The 15,468-nt window shown below is 46.0% G+C and overlaps 1 protein-coding gene across 1 annotated transcript; it reads right to left on the bottom strand.

Moving 5' to 3' along the window:
- Window positions 1-1,181: 1,181 nt before the first annotated feature.
- On the bottom strand, window positions 1,182-4,079 carry LOC123411398. Its single transcript, XM_045104336.1, has 2 exons — window positions 3,895-4,079; window positions 1,182-2,492 (listed from the first exon to the last, which is right to left on the bottom strand). Exons 1-2 carry the CDS (start codon window positions 3,962-3,964, stop codon window positions 1,447-1,449), a joined length of 1,116 nt encoding a protein of 371 aa, XP_044960271.1. The 5' UTR covers window positions 3,965-4,079; the 3' UTR covers window positions 1,182-1,446.
- Window positions 4,080-15,468: the final 11,389 nt, after the last annotated feature.

The raw sequence follows: 15,468 nt of genomic DNA, 5'->3' as shown, positions 1-15,468 counted from the left end.
GAGCTGAACGTGCCTGTACTGATCCGTCCAGGAGTCGCTCCGCTAGAAAGCGACGAGGGAGGGGAGATCGGGGAACCAGCTCAGCTCATGGCCGTCCTCGTTCCGTCTGCAAGCCTCCTTCAGCCACAGCCACTGGGCCCCGGGTCACAGCCATTGATTGATTCAGTCATCCACTTCTTTGTTTGGCAAATGGGCCACGCACACTATCAGCCTCCACGCAAACGCAGCAGCTGTAGAGTTTTTTTAATTTTTTTGTCACTTCCTAGAAATCATCTTAGTCACGGGTGGCAATTGCTAAGGAGATGAACGCCCGCCCTGAACCCATCTTTTTCTTGTTTTTGTTTGTGCACCAATCAAATCCATCCTGATGGATGAATGGATTAGTTTTTCTTCTGGATGCAAATCTAGATCATTCTTTTAAAAAGGAAAATCTGGCCACGCATGGATGGCTTCGCGGCTGACTGGACTGTTGACGGGTCAAAAACAAGTTTAGTTTCTACTTTGTCTGGTTTGAGTCAGCCTGGTCGTACGGGGTAGCTAATTCGGGAATTTTAAAAAAGAAACCGATTTCCTTTTTTTTGTCAACAAAATATCCAAACCTAAATTAGCCAAACTTTCGGTTCGGATAATTCGGGTATCCAAAAATATTCTGAGCACACATTAACTTGTGAAATAAATAATTAGGATAGTATGGGTATTTTAGTTAGTATGACCAACATGTAAGTATAGTAATAGCATGTATAATTCGGTTAGAATGAAAGTTCTAGTATGGCTATTTCGAATTTTACACACTAGGCCCGAATCCTAACCCGAAAACCGAATACCTAAAAAATGAAAACCAAAACCTAACCCGATACCCATATTACCCGACAATTCGGATATTTTGGTTTGGGTTCGTGTAGTGGTTTAGGGTATTCAAATGTTCAGGGTGAGGTTTGACGGTTAAGGTTGTAAAGTAGCCGGTTTCGTAGTGTAGTTTATGGTTGTATGTTTAGACTCTGATAATGATGGTTTAAAATGTGAACTTCTGTCAATGAGAAATACTCCATTTGTTCGATAACTACAATATAATAGCGTTTTTAACAGTCAAGCATTTGCCATTGAATTGTGTCTTGCATCATATGTTTTTGGCCCATGTGATGTGATGATAATATAATGTGACCAACCCTCGGGCCAAGCCATAACATGACTCTTTTCTTTGTTGATTGACATGAAAGAAGCAAAAAACAACAAGCGCCGAGCCACCGCAAGTATAAGCACGGCAGGCAACGGCGAACTCACATACACACATATACCCATCCGATCGATTGGCACACCAAAAGCCTAGCAATAGATACTACGTAGTCACTGATCCTGACCGGGAGTTACCGCGTCGTGCATGCGCGCATATATGAAGTATATTGTTTGTTGTAAGGCGACGTGCGGCGGCGGGGCTATCTGAATTAATCAGAGCATGAGGCGACGTGCGGCGGGCTTCTTGCGCAGTCCGACGAGCTTGGCGTCGTCGATGACGGGCCCGCAGAGCGTGCCGTCGGCCTTCATGTGGTAGAAGGCGCTCTGGAAGACGACCCTCGTGCGGTCCCTGACGGCGACGAAGTCCAGCACGGCGCGCTTGTACCCGCCGGCGCCCTTGGACTCGTACGGCACCTTGAGCGTGGATCGCGCGGCGTAGGCCTCGGCGACCATGGATCCCTTGCAGTCGTGTCCGGAGTCTCCGACGGCGAAGGAGAGGCGGTACGCCCAGCCGGGCACGGTGCGCACCTCCTGCACGAGCGCGCTCTCCTTGCCGCCGACGAGCTCGACGGCGCGGGCGCCCTCGGGGACGCTGAAGTGGGCGGCGTCGACGTACTTGACGGCCTTGGAGGACATGATCATCCAGGCGGGGAGCGGGGAGTGGTCGTCCTCGATGTTTGGCGGGATGAGGACGCCCCAGGAGGCGTTGGGGAGGAAGTAGGGGCCCTCCTCGAATCCGCCGTTCTTGAGCATGTTGCCCTTGGAGAGCGTGGGCGGGTAGAGGGTGCGGATGGCGACGGCGTCGATGAGCGGGCCGCAGGCGGGGTCCTCCTCGACGCCGGGGTTGTGGATGACGAGCTCCACGACGTCGAGCTTGGCCTTGAAGGCCCAGGCGTACGAGTCCCAGCCGTTGCTGCCGTAGATGGTCTGCATGGGGAGCACGCCCGACTCGGGGCTGACGGAGACGTTGAGGCGCTCGGCCTGCGCGCAGGTGCGGGCGGCGCTGAAGGTGACGGCGTAGTAGGAGCCACGGGCGACGGGGATGCGTTGGAGGATGGAGGCGTCGTTGCCGAGGCGGACGGCGTAGGCGCCCTGCGGCACCACAAGCAGCATGTCGCCCTGCTTGTGCCCCGACTCGATGTACTCCACGAAACCCGACGTCTCCCACTTGGGGATCGCCTTCCCGCCCTTCACCACAGTACCGTTCACCAGCTCCGACTTGGCCGGACCCAGCTCGAAGTTGCCGTTCGGCAGGAGACCTGCACATGCATGCACCAACCCATCAGAAATAAAAATGGTTGCATGAATCTTAGCATAAAATCAATGACATACTTCCTCTGTTTTTAAATATAAGTCTTTTAAACGATTTCACTAGATGTCTACATACGAAGTAAAATGATTGAATGTACACTCTAAAGTATGTCTATATACGTATGTAGTCCACTAGTAAAATCTCTACAAAGACTTATATTTAGAAACGGAGAGAGTAGATTTTAGATGCTTTAGCAAAACTGCAAATAAATTGCAGCACAGTAACAATTGTTTCAGTTTCCGGTGTTTTACTGAGCATCTGCTCGAGGCCGGCGTGATCCCGTTCGGTTGCTGCGGCCATTACTGCCCGAGTCGAGCTAGAAAGGAAAGCAAGCTGCAACTATCATGGAGCACGCAGGGCTGTCTCCCATCTCATGCCTCGTTTAAGAGCCACCGACAGAGAGACGTCCCATCTCGTGTAAGCTGAAAGGGTGCATGTTACTCTGCTTTAGCGAATGCTACCCACTTCATCGAGCGAGCATGCACATGAAGGACGCAGAGCTCTGCGGCGGTTTCTGCAGACGTATGGGGTCGAGGTCGATGCAGGCAAGCCAAAAAGGAAACCGAACTGAACCCAGCACGAGCTCACGTTACGGCAAGTACACCAGTAGGTAAAGTACTACTCCTACTTGGTTGCAGAGTGAACGTGCACGCTGCTCGGCAACGAGGCGGCAGACCCCTCAGGACACCGCGTCGATGAATTTCATCAAATCGTATAAAGAAATAAGGTGGGCATGCACTCCACATGCACGGCAGATTCGCGCCATGTGAGGGTGGGCCGGCCGACAGTTATACCCTACGTCAATAAAATCAGATCATGATCGCACTATGCTTATGACAGCGAACCAAATAATCCCATCACTTATCTCGTCATGTTACCAAGATGCCTCATGCATGGTGGAGGGTCCTTGCATGCAGCAGCCAGACCCAGCCAGATCAGTGTTGTGTGATCACAAGATGCTCCTTGATGCGTGTGGGCCAACACATGTATAATGTAACTATACTTGCTTGTCAGTCAGACTGGGTCAAGTACTCTACCCACTGCGTGTATGTTAGCCTGGGGACCTCAGAAATCATGTATGCTTCATGAATTCTTTTTCTAGTCTGAACATCGCAGTGTTAGTATGGGGAGTACAGGTTTACGAGTAGTAGTTATTACTTACTATGCCGTCCACTCCAAATCCGGGCATTCAGGTTTAAGAAAAACCAATCAAAGTACAGCGCCTCAAAGAAGAAAAACAGCGAATGCGACATGAAGAGGACAACAAGAACGGGCAGAGAAACGAGGAAGAAAGGCACTTCTCTTAAGCTAACTGCCGGTACATAACGGAGCAGAGGTGGGTTTCTCACCGTCGGTGACGACCGCGGCGGCGCGCGCCGCCACGAAGACGAGCAGCAGCGGCAGCACTGCACAACGCATCGCGGCGTCCTCCGTCTTCCTCCCTCCCTCTCTCCCTCTGTAGTTTTCCGCTTGAGGCTGGTTGAAGCTTTTACAAGCTGAAGCCGAGGGTGGAATGGATGAGACCAAGGGAGGAGCACGGCCGCGATTTATAGGCCGTCTCCTCGTCTAAACGGCCTCGAGGCACGCCCGTATTTGCGGCGGAAATGCCACCGCTCAATCTGGACCCTCGGAGGCGGGACGGACGGCACCGACGGGACGACAGGTTTGGAGATGGCGGGTCCTGTCCTCCTGCATCCATGTGCGTGCATCGACCTCAGCTGACACATGCATGGTGGCCATGTGTGCATGTGCATGCGCCGGAAGCCATGCGACCCTTGCCCCTCCCGAGCGGATCTGATTGCATGGGATGATCAAGACAGGCATGGAAACGGACAGAGGGGAAATGATTATTATGCAAGCCCGGGACAAGGAGAAGAAGCAGCAACTCGCTTGCACTCCACAACAAGAACGGAACTACTACCTTCAAATGTGGCTTGGGCGAATCTGCGTGCTTAAAATAAATCCTTGTATATTTTTTCGTAGGAGATGACAAGTGCGGTGTAATCCTTTGTAGTAGTACGAGTAGGCTCTTCCGGCTCCATGCATCCAGTCAATCGATCATCCTCAATCTTTCACCGAGAAAAGAGGGAGAGGGAGAGGGAGAGGGAGAGAATCAATCGTCGTCAAACCGGGGTCAAGGAGTGCAGTGGTAGGAGGAGGACACGAGTCACCGCGGGCGGGTGTCCTGATTGCACGCAGGTGCATGTGCCTCTCCCTCTCTATCTGTGCTCAGTGATCCAGGTTCAGTGATGCGGTGCCCCATAAGACAAGTGATGGTTCTCTATCGTCTCCATGTGCCGTGCACTGTCGGACGCACAGTGCCTGCCGGCTGCCGCTCTGCCATTGATACAAGGCCAGATCTTATCTCTAATCTGGAGGCCATGTGAGGCCGCATATGGTGCCGCTAGCTTCCCTTCCCGGTGCCCAGGCGCCGATTTCGAGTTTGGCAAGAGACAGGTGTACGTGTTGTGACCGATGGGTTCGCCTGCCTGTTTCAGGCTTCTTTAGGGATGAGCAGTGTTTTGTGCTACGCGTATGATGGGATGGACCCAGGGGATCTTAAAGGCGTGGTAAGATCAACCCGGATGAGCTTGTGGTTGGCTTTTTACAAGAATAATGGTATCCAGCTCATAATAGTTCAATTTCTACGTATAGTTGTTTGCATTTTCTGAATTTGTTTCAGCCTTTCCATGTATGTGCGTTTAGAAAGATGACATTCACCAATCAGGACTAAAAGAATGCATATATGTATCCTCGTTCATGTCCGCTCACTTCTTTGTTTTTTGACCGGTCAACGTGTGGGAGTTGTGTGTTACTATGTTCTCATCATCTCATCTCTACTATTAAAGGGGATCTGCCGTCGTAATGGTTCAACCTCCTAACGCTAGCTATCCTTCCACCCACATCCTTTCACCGATTTTTTTCAACCCTTCAAAAACCAATTGGTTCAATAAAAAAACCACTACAATAAAAACACAATAAACTACGCATCAGGGTCGTGCTCTCGCGCTGTCCACGTCGGATTAGCTACAGACAAAAAAGACCGACGGTTTACCCTTGGTTGCCCCGCCGCGTTGTTTGCTTCGCCAAGAAGAAGAAGAAAGATAGAGATGAAGAGGAAATCGCCCCCACCCCTTCTCCCTCGACGCACGCTAGGGTTGCTGCTGCCACCGCCTCGTCCCATCGGCCTATGGCCAGGTCCTTCGACGCTGGCCACCAGAGAAAGAAGCGAACTCGACATACAGTCACCCGCGCCTCCTTTCTTCCCCTTTCCTCACCCGTGACCCCTCCTTTGTCGTCTCATCTCCAACCCCTTTATCTTCTCAATCCGGATCCATGGATATGGCCGGCAGGGAAGACGAGTATGTGGAGGAGGACGCTGACGGCGGCGCCAAAAGCATCTCAACAAGAACTATCGTCATGCGGAGGCAAGTCACCGTCGACACGGATTCGTTTTGTCTGCGCTGCCAAGGGCCAAGGGCCAACTGCCCCAGATCCGACCAGGTACCAAGCATCCTACCTTTTCCAACCGCAGAATCTATTTCCATGACCAGGCCTGCTCTGTAGCTTTTCTCCTACATTTGCATGCTCTTCTGCTTCTCCTCTCACGTCCTAGGGGATACGCTTGTTGGGGTCTGAAAAAACTGCACGCATGTTCATGTTCAAACGATGCCACTCTCTACGCTTGTCTCTTTCTCGTGGGTAAATTGAATAGATACATCCAGAAAGAGCTCGTATGCAACAACAAAGCATCACATTCTTTCTACAGTAAGAATCAATCTCAACGCCAAAAGCCATAGGAAGACCAAAAACAAAGAAACTATCAGCGTACACTGCATGGATCTTATTTAACTTGGCTTTTGCGGCCTCGGATCTGCCCCTACCGCATTTGCCAGGTTGCCATTTCTGCAAAACATCCAATTTATTTAACCAGTGGTATGTGAAACAGAGGAGCCAAGAAACAGAGAAACCATCTAGCAATCTAACATAACAGAATAGAGCTAGAAGAGCAGAGGAGGGAAACAGTCGACTAACGGACCATGGCGAGCTTCCTGATAGGCAGTGCGCAGCTCAAGAGAGGTTCAGATGAACCAAGTTACTTTGAGCAGTGCATGTGACAGTAGCAGCCCTCCCCCCCCCTCCCCCGGAGAATTAGCAACGGTGCACGGGTACCATGATGCCCGTTTTCGAAAATCATATTTCTACAACGTAAAAAAACTGAACTTTTTGTAGACACACACAAACATGTATATTATGTATGTGCAAAATTGCAAATCATTTTACTTTCACACGTGGCATACAAAAAAATGAAAAATATGTGTTTTTAAATGGGCTTCTTTTTTTGTTATTGGTCCTAAATTTTGTTATTTTTGTACAGCTTACAAATTACATTTTTTCAAAATGAAATTTCACTGATTCGTAATGAATACATAGAAGTTTCCACATAATTATTTTTGAAACTTTTAAATATGTTTTTCGATTTTTTTTCAAAAAAGGGCACCAAGGTGCCCGAGCACACAAACTTCGTTCTCCTCCCCCCCTTTATATGTTCTATAATCTGCATATTTTGTTGTAGTGGCTGCAATAAGCCACTAACTAAGTTGAATCGCTCAATATATGCTACCATATGGCATGTATTAGACTGTTAGTTGATGCAGGGGAGTTGCAGGAATAATAGGTGTTTAGTTAGATTTGAAACTCTGAATTTTACTAATTCTTGTATATCCCTAAATAGATTGTACCTAGCTCCAGTTCTCCTTGCCATTCACAATGCATCGATTGTTCCTGGTTCTAGAAAATGTCGGAATTTTTGCTAGGCATGAATCAAGATATGTGGCATTTAGATATGGGATTAACCATCTATAAAATATTCTGACACTATATATCAAATTGTTAAAGAAATCATCATCTTCTAATCTCCCTATTTTGCAGATTTGTATGCTCACCCGGATTGAGCGGCTGCATCCACCTGTTGTTATGGTAGTGGAATCCATTCAATTACATCAAGAAATATAGTTATCGGTTTATCTGATAGGGATCCTAATTGTAGCACCCTAGCCTCGACTTCTCAAGGGTGGACATACTAATGGTTGGAAACCAATCTAATGATTGATGGTGTTATCATGAGGAGGCAGTGGACCAGTGATGGCATGATTCATAAGTAAGTTCAGATAGCCTTTGATATTTGATTCTTCTTTCAAACCTAGAATATCAGTCTTTGTGTTGTCTCCCATCTATTGGATTAGAAATAGTTAGAAAATTATCACATGATTTTAATTGCACACTGTCCAATAGACCTAACAAGAGTAGGTACTTACAATGGTTAATATAACTCATTTTGCCATTTTATTGACTATAACCATTAATTATGATTCATTTCGATCTTGCTCATACATAGGAAGCTTATGTTGTACTTAGATTAGTATTTCATCTATTTTTCTCATATTGTGTTGCATACTTACCGCGCTTCTTTTCTTTTACAAAGATGCTACTGATTCTGCCTTTGAGGATTTCACACAGCCAAGCGATCCTCTCCTGCTCTGAGGAGATATCTCTACTATGTATACATGCACCTGGTATGATGGCATGTCTTAATTCATACATAAGAGTTAGTACGGTAACTATTAGGTAGCTCAATAATCTATTGGCCATAAAATAAGTTGGTATATATGACGAAGAAGTACTGAATCTCTTAAAGCATAAAGCCATAAAAATCAGCATGCACTGAAGCCCAGGCATAAAGTAAAAATGTTATAATTTCAAAAGGTTAATTTGGTTTTGGTTGGGGTGTGTAGGTATAAACAATGGACCATCTTCTCCAAAAAAAATCATGGACCACTAAGCAGCCGTCACATGTAGAGAAATGATGAGTCATGTGGATTAAACATCGATCAGCAAACATGAAGCTTGTAGCATCATAAGAAGAAAAAGGGCAAAAAATAAGCTTGGGAAACACGTGGGTGCATCATGCCATACATTCGTGAAGGAGATGGCGAGCCAACCGGTGATGCTTAGCAATGCTGCCATCGTTAACGACTGAAAATCAGTAGGCATGTCCATTACACTTCTATTAGAGTATAAAATAATAGAATTTTAGTGTAGTCAAGCATTGATTTGTTCCAACTTGCAAGCATATCGATTGAACAAAATGCTGAACTTTTTTCGGAAAAAATCTTCACGTGCACATTTTCCACAACACCAACTTCTCTTCTCTGATTGTCATATCAAATGCCACATGCATAAATAACTCATGAGATTCGAGACTAATACAAGGTCAACTCCTAATTTTCATTCAGAGTGAGGAAAGGGTCAAGATTTTCTCAACCCTTTCCAGCCAATGTGCTTAGCCATCTGGTCGCTGGCGATGGCCCCGGCCATGGTTGCATTGCACATCGAGCCGAACGTCAATGACCACATCACGCTCATGCATGAAGTTATTCAACATTTTTTGTCCAAGAAGAAGTCAAAGTAGAGCAAACATGGAGGCTCCAATCAGAGCCGCGGGGAAGGACCTGGGAGACGGAGAGGTCAAGGTCGTGGATCATGGCGTCCTAGATGGGATAAGTTATTGTGGAGGTCGCGGCGGAGGAATAAGACAAGTATGCGAGCCGCGGTGGTGGAGGTCGAGGAGGAGGAGGATGAGAGGTACGCGCTCGACAGTGTGTGCAGGGTGCTCGCTGGAATGCCCATGCCGATTGGCGCCACCTTGCTCCTCGGTGGGGTCAATCTCGCCATCTAATCGAGTCGCACCAACCCTGGTGAGCTCTTCCTCTTCACGCCTGTCGATCTCAAGGCAGGTGCACTATAGGAATTAACTTCTTTGCCGTCTGCCATCACAGACGACAAAGAGTCAATCCCGGACGGCAAAGAGAATACCACAGATTGAAGAAGAAAGAGAAGAAGCAATAAGAGAACAAGGATAAGAAAAACAAGAAGGAGGAGGAGGAGGAGGGGAAGGGGAAGGAGAAGGAGAAGGAGAAGGAGGAGGAGAAGAAGAAAAAAGAAGAGAAGAAGAAGGAGAAGGAGGAGAAGAAGGAGGAGAGAAGAAGAAGTAGAAGAAGGAGGGATCCTTCTCCTTCTTCTCCTTCTTCTTCTCTTCTTCTCCTCCTCCTTCTTCTTCTTCTCCTTCTCCTTCTCCTTCTCCTTCTCTTCTTCTTCATCTTCTTCCTTCTTTTCATTTCTCCTCTTCTCCTCTTCTAGGAGATAAATTAGCTAACTATGTATTTTTGGAGCTAAATGGGCTAATTATCCCATTTTAGAGGAAAACCAGCTAAGTATATAATATTAATGAGCTAACCAAGGTTCTTATGCCATTTTGAGGTTATTATGGTATTTTGGATTAAATGGGCTAATTATATCATTGTTCGGAAATTAAGGCAAGGAGAATATGATAGAGGAGAATAAAGAGGAGGAGGAGGAGAAGAAGAAATAAAGAAGGAGGAGGAGAAGGAGGAGGAGGAGGATAAGGACTAGAAGGTCCTTGGCCTTCTCCTCCTCCTCCTCCTCCTCCTCCTCCTTCTCTTCTTCTTCTTTCTTTCTTTCTTTTCATTTTTCCTATTTCTTCTCCTCTTCTCCTCTTCTTGGAGCTAATTAAATTAGCTAACTATGTCTTTTTGGAGCTAAATGGGCTAATTATCCCATTTTAGAGGAAAACAAGCTAAGTATATATTATTAATGAGCTAACCAAGGTTCTTATGCGATTTTGAGCTTATTATGGCATTTTGGAGCTAAATGGGCTAATTATGTCATTGTTGGGGAAATTAAGGCAAGGAGAATATGAAAGAGGAGAAGAAAGAGGAGGAGGAGGAGAATAAGAAGAAATAAAGAAGAAGGAGGAGAAAGAGGAGGAGGAGAAGGACTAGAAGGTCCTTGGCCTTCTCCTCCTTCTCCTCCTCCTCCTCCTCCTTCTTCTCTTCTTCTTCTTATTATTTCTTTTCATTTTTCCTATTTCTTCTCCTCTTCTCCTCTTCTTTGAGCTAAATTAGCTAACTATGTATTTTTGGAGCTAAATGGGATAATTATCCCATTTTAGAGGAAAACAAGCTAAGTATATAATATTAATGAGCTAACCAAGGTTCTTATGCCATTTTGAGCTCATTATGGCATTTTGGAGCTAAATGGGCTAATTATGTCATTGTTCGGGAAATTAAGGCAAGGAGAATATGAAAGAGGAGAAGAAAGAGGAGTAGGAGGAGAAGAAGAAGAAATAAAGAAGAAGAAGGAGGAGGAGAAGGACTAGAAGGTCCTTGGCCTTCTCCTCCTTCTCATTCTTCTCCTCCTCCTTCTTCTCCTTCTCCTTCTCTTCTCTTTCTCTTCTTCTTTTTGTTCTTCCTTTTCATTTATCCTCTTCTCCTCTTCTTGGAGCTAAATTAGCTAACTATGTCTTTTTTGGAGCTAAATGGGCTAATCATCCCATTTTAGAGGAAAACAAGCTAAGTATATAATATTAATGAGCTAACCAAGGTTCTTATGCCATTTTGAGGTTATTATGGCATTTTGGAGCTAAATGGGCTAATTATGTCATTGTTGGGGAAATTAAGGCAAGGAGAATATGAAATAGGAGAAGAAAGAGGAGGAGGAGAAGAAAAAGAAGAATTAAAGAAGAAGGAGGAGAAGGAGGAGGAGGAGAAGAAGGACTAGAAGGTCCTTGGCCTTCTCCTCCTTCTCCTCCTCCTCCTCCTCCTCCTCCTTCTTCTCTTCTTCTTCTTCTTCTTTCTTTTCATTTTTCCTATTTCTTCTCCTCTTCTCCTCTTCTTGGAGCTAAATTAGCTAATTATGTATTTTTGGAGCTAAATGGGCTAATTATGTCATTGTTGGGAAATTAAGGCAAGGAGAATATGAAAGAGGAGAAGAGAAACTTACCGTAGTGGTCATCAAGGAGGAGAAACACCTGGAGAAGGGTCGTGCGATGCCGCTCGGGAGTTATTCTGCAGAATAGATATTCTGCAATGTCTCAGTTAGCATGATGACACTCAATTATTAATACTAGTTTATAATGAAACTCACTGTGCGAATCGAAGAGAAGACGGGCATCGGCGGAGGGACTTGACCGCTCTTCTCGCACAGACCTTGAAGAATGGGTCGTATTAGTTAGTAATGAAACAGACATTACACACATGATTTGGCTAATGTGAAAAAAAATAACCACAAAAAGCTCGTACAGGGCCCGTTGACCCGCCTCATTCCGGGACCTCTCCTCCTCAATCAATCGTGTCGTGGTCTGGTTCCTCTCATCAAGAGCAGCCTGACTTGCCAATCTCTCTTTCTCAAGAGCAGTCTCGCTTGCCAATCTATCTTTCTCAAGAGCAGCCTGGTTTGCCAATCTCTCTTTCTGAAGAGCAGCCTGAAACACCATTCCTCGTTACCACAATAATGATCTATGGTGACACACATAATGAAATGGATGAAAGTGTTCTTAGTCCGTACAACTAACCTCGATGGCAAGATCGACTGGCCGTGGACGACGCATTATCTCAGGACAGCTGCTCGACTGGCGTGCCTTGATCTCCGGGAGAGTGAGTGGACAACGTATTATCCCATCTCCAATGGCTATCGAGTCAAAACCATTAGCGACTTGTCTCAATTCGGCGTCCATAGACTCTGAATTAGCCTACAAGTTTAATACGAAACGATTGTTGCATTAGTCGCAAGTTAGACCAAGAAATGAAATGGTCCATTATTGATAATTACTGTTTGTTTGAACCAAGAGATGAAACCGGGATAGCCGCCTCCTGTCTTTGACAGAAGCTCATACTCTTCAACAGAATCATTTTCGATCACCGGTCCATTCGAGAATTTGGCGACGTAACGGCTGTTTGAAATATCCGGGAATAAGAGCAGTTCAGGTGAATTAGAAGTTACGGGAAAATATGCCGAGAACTCACTCGATGTACGGCCGCACTTCTGTTAGGTTGTTGAAGATATACAACGAAATGTTCCGCCATTCTTCGACATCCAACGTTATTGGTTTCGAAGCACGGGCTGGTGGGAGCTTCCCTTTGAATAGGCTGAGGTTGGACCCACCTTTTTAGGGTCTGCATCATTGTGCCGAGGCTTCGGATTATGCAAATGATGATTTTTGGCTTCGTAGTGTGCTGTCACAAAGTTTGCCACCTCCTCAGTAATGAATGCCTCAGCCATCGATGCTTCAATTCTACGCTTATTTTTACATTTAGCTCGAAGGGTCTTCTGCATCCTCTCAGTTGCATAGCACCAACGATCTTGCACGGGCCCACCCAATCTTGCCTGGGTCGGTAGATGTAAAATCAAATGCTGCATTGGATTAAAGAAGCCCGGTGGAAAGATCTTCTCTAACTTGCACAACAACTCCGGTGCAAACTCCTCCATGTCTTCTACCACGCGAGGCGACAATTCTTTCGCACAAAGAACACAAAACAAATAGCTCAGCTCCGCCAGTACTAGCCATTCATCCTCAGGAATAAAGCCACGTAACATCACCGGCATTACCCGCTCTAGCCATATGTGCCAATCATGACTCTTGAGACCAAAGATTTTTAATTTTTCAAGACTCGCTCCCCTCTTTAAATTCGTTGCATACCCATCGGGGAACATCAAGTGCATTTTGACCCACAAGATAATTTCCTCATAGCTGGCCTTCCAAGATTGAACCAGGCCTTTGGCTTCGACCACTTCTGCTTTCCTTTGCCTTCTCGCATGTTTTGTAACGGTCTATGACATAGTGTCTCTTGATCGACTCTAGCCTTAGTATTATCCTTTGTCTTCCCATCTATGTCGAACAATGTACCAAAAATAGCCTCTCCGATATTCTTTTCAGTGTGCATCATGTCGATATTGTGTGGAAGAAGGAGGTCTTTGAAGTAAGGCAGATCCCAGAAGCATGGCTTGTGAGTCCAGGCGTGTTTTGAATTATACCCCTTGAAATACCCTGGACACTGTGGATCAGGCTCGAGGGCGTTTAACTGATCCATGATCTATTGGCCTGTGAACGCAGGTGGTGCCAAGTTTTTGACAACTTTACCTTTGGTAAAGTTCTTCTTGTCTTTTCTGAACTGATGGTCTGGATCCAGGAACTGTCTATGCAAGTCAAAGCAAGAATACTTCCGACCGTCCTGCAACCAATGAAACTGAAGAGCTGCCTTGCATTGGGGGCATGGGAACCTTCCATGCACACACCATCCAGAGAATAGCGCATACACCGGCAAGTCATGCATAGAGTACATGTACCACACATGCATTTTGAAGTTTTCTTTTCTAGCGGCATCGTATGTCTTGACCCCATTATCCCAAGCTTCTTCCAATTCATCCTTAAGCAGTTGCAGGTACACATTCATATTCTTCCCCGGATAATTGGGCCCTGGAATTATCAATGTCAGAAATATGTTCTTTCTTTGCATAATCTGTCGGGGGGGGGGGAGATTGAGTGGAATGACAAATACATGCCAACAACTGTATTGGGTTGCCATCATGCCGAAGGGATTAAAACCATCTGTGGCGGCGCAGACTCGAGGATTCCTTGGATCTGCCGCTTTATCCTGATGCAATCCATCAAAATGTTTCCACGCTTCCCCATCCGATGTGTGTACCACCATCTTATTCCCATCCGCATCTAGTTCGGTTCTTTTGCCCAATATATGCCATGTCATCTGTCTCGCTGTTTCTTCGACCATGAAAAGACGTTGAAGTCTTGGTACGATTGGCATATACCGAAGAACACTAACTGCAATTTTGGTCTACCTCTTCTCATCCATACAGGTGTCTACCACAAGATACCTGCAAGACTCGCAATTGGGACAATAGTCCAAGTGTGCATACTCCTTCCTAAATAAGACACATCCTTTCTCACATGCATCTATCTTCTCATAGGGCATCTTAAGTACACGAAGTATTTTGTGCGAGTGGTACAGGTTTGCAGGCATGACATGGCCTTTGGGTAGGAAGCGTCCAAATAGTGTCATCATCGCGTCGTAGCATTCTCTTCCCAAGTTGAACTGAGCCTTCAGAGCCATTACTTGTGCAATTGCATCCAGCTGACAGAGCTCAATGTGCTCATGGAGAGGACGTTTTGAAGACTCCAACATTTCATAAAAGGCCTTTGCAGATTCCTTCATCTCATCTTCCAAATCCCGAGCATCATCAAAGTCTTGCACCATGTCTTCGATCCCGGTACCATGCTCGTCCGTGCGACGACGGACCACCTCAGCTCTTGTGCGCTGTATAGACTCACCATGAAATGTCCACACCGTATAATTAGGCTTAAAACCCCTCCTCTGCAGGTGTTTAATCATTACAGCCTCTGTCGTCTTTTTATAGTTGTCGCATCCAGGACAGGGGCAATAGTTTCTTTCCTGACCATTTGCGAATGCGGCTTTCACAAATTCCTTTGTTTTTACAAACCATTCTTTCGTCATCTCTTTCTGACTAGGGTGACCGGTATACATCCACGCACGATCACTCATCTTGCCTAGCTACTAAAGACAAAAGAAATATATTTATATATAATTTAGCATTTATATTCATCGGTTAATCAGGTTCGCCATTTTTATTACGTCTAGGCAACCTACACGCTAATAGGTAAAGATAGGTCCTAATCCCACCCGAGTATGTGTAGATTGGGTTCGTTTTCCCATGTTGTGCTCTGGATCCAACGCAAAATTTCGGCAGCACCTCGCCGTTGTTCTCCTGTTACACGTCACCGCAATAAACAGAGAGGATGTGCATCCGCAGAACAACAGGGAGGTACTCACGAAATTCCGCATCGGATCCACAGCACAACATACAGGAAAACGAACCCAATCTACACATACTCGGACTGTCCATGGATAATGTTGGACAATTCGAATGGATGGCGGTTATAAATATGCAAAGACATGCATATTTATAAATGTCGCCCTTTCGAATGGAAGACACATACTGGTCACGCATACTGATAAATTAATTTAATT

This window comes from Hordeum vulgare, chromosome 7H (assembly GCF_904849725.1).
Source record: "Hordeum vulgare subsp. vulgare chromosome 7H, MorexV3_pseudomolecules_assembly, whole genome shotgun sequence".
In the NCBI taxonomy this organism is placed as follows: Eukaryota; Viridiplantae; Streptophyta; class Magnoliopsida; order Poales; family Poaceae; genus Hordeum; species Hordeum vulgare.
The sequence above is the reverse complement of the archived record's forward strand: the minus strand, read 5'-3'. Positions and strand labels throughout refer to the sequence as shown.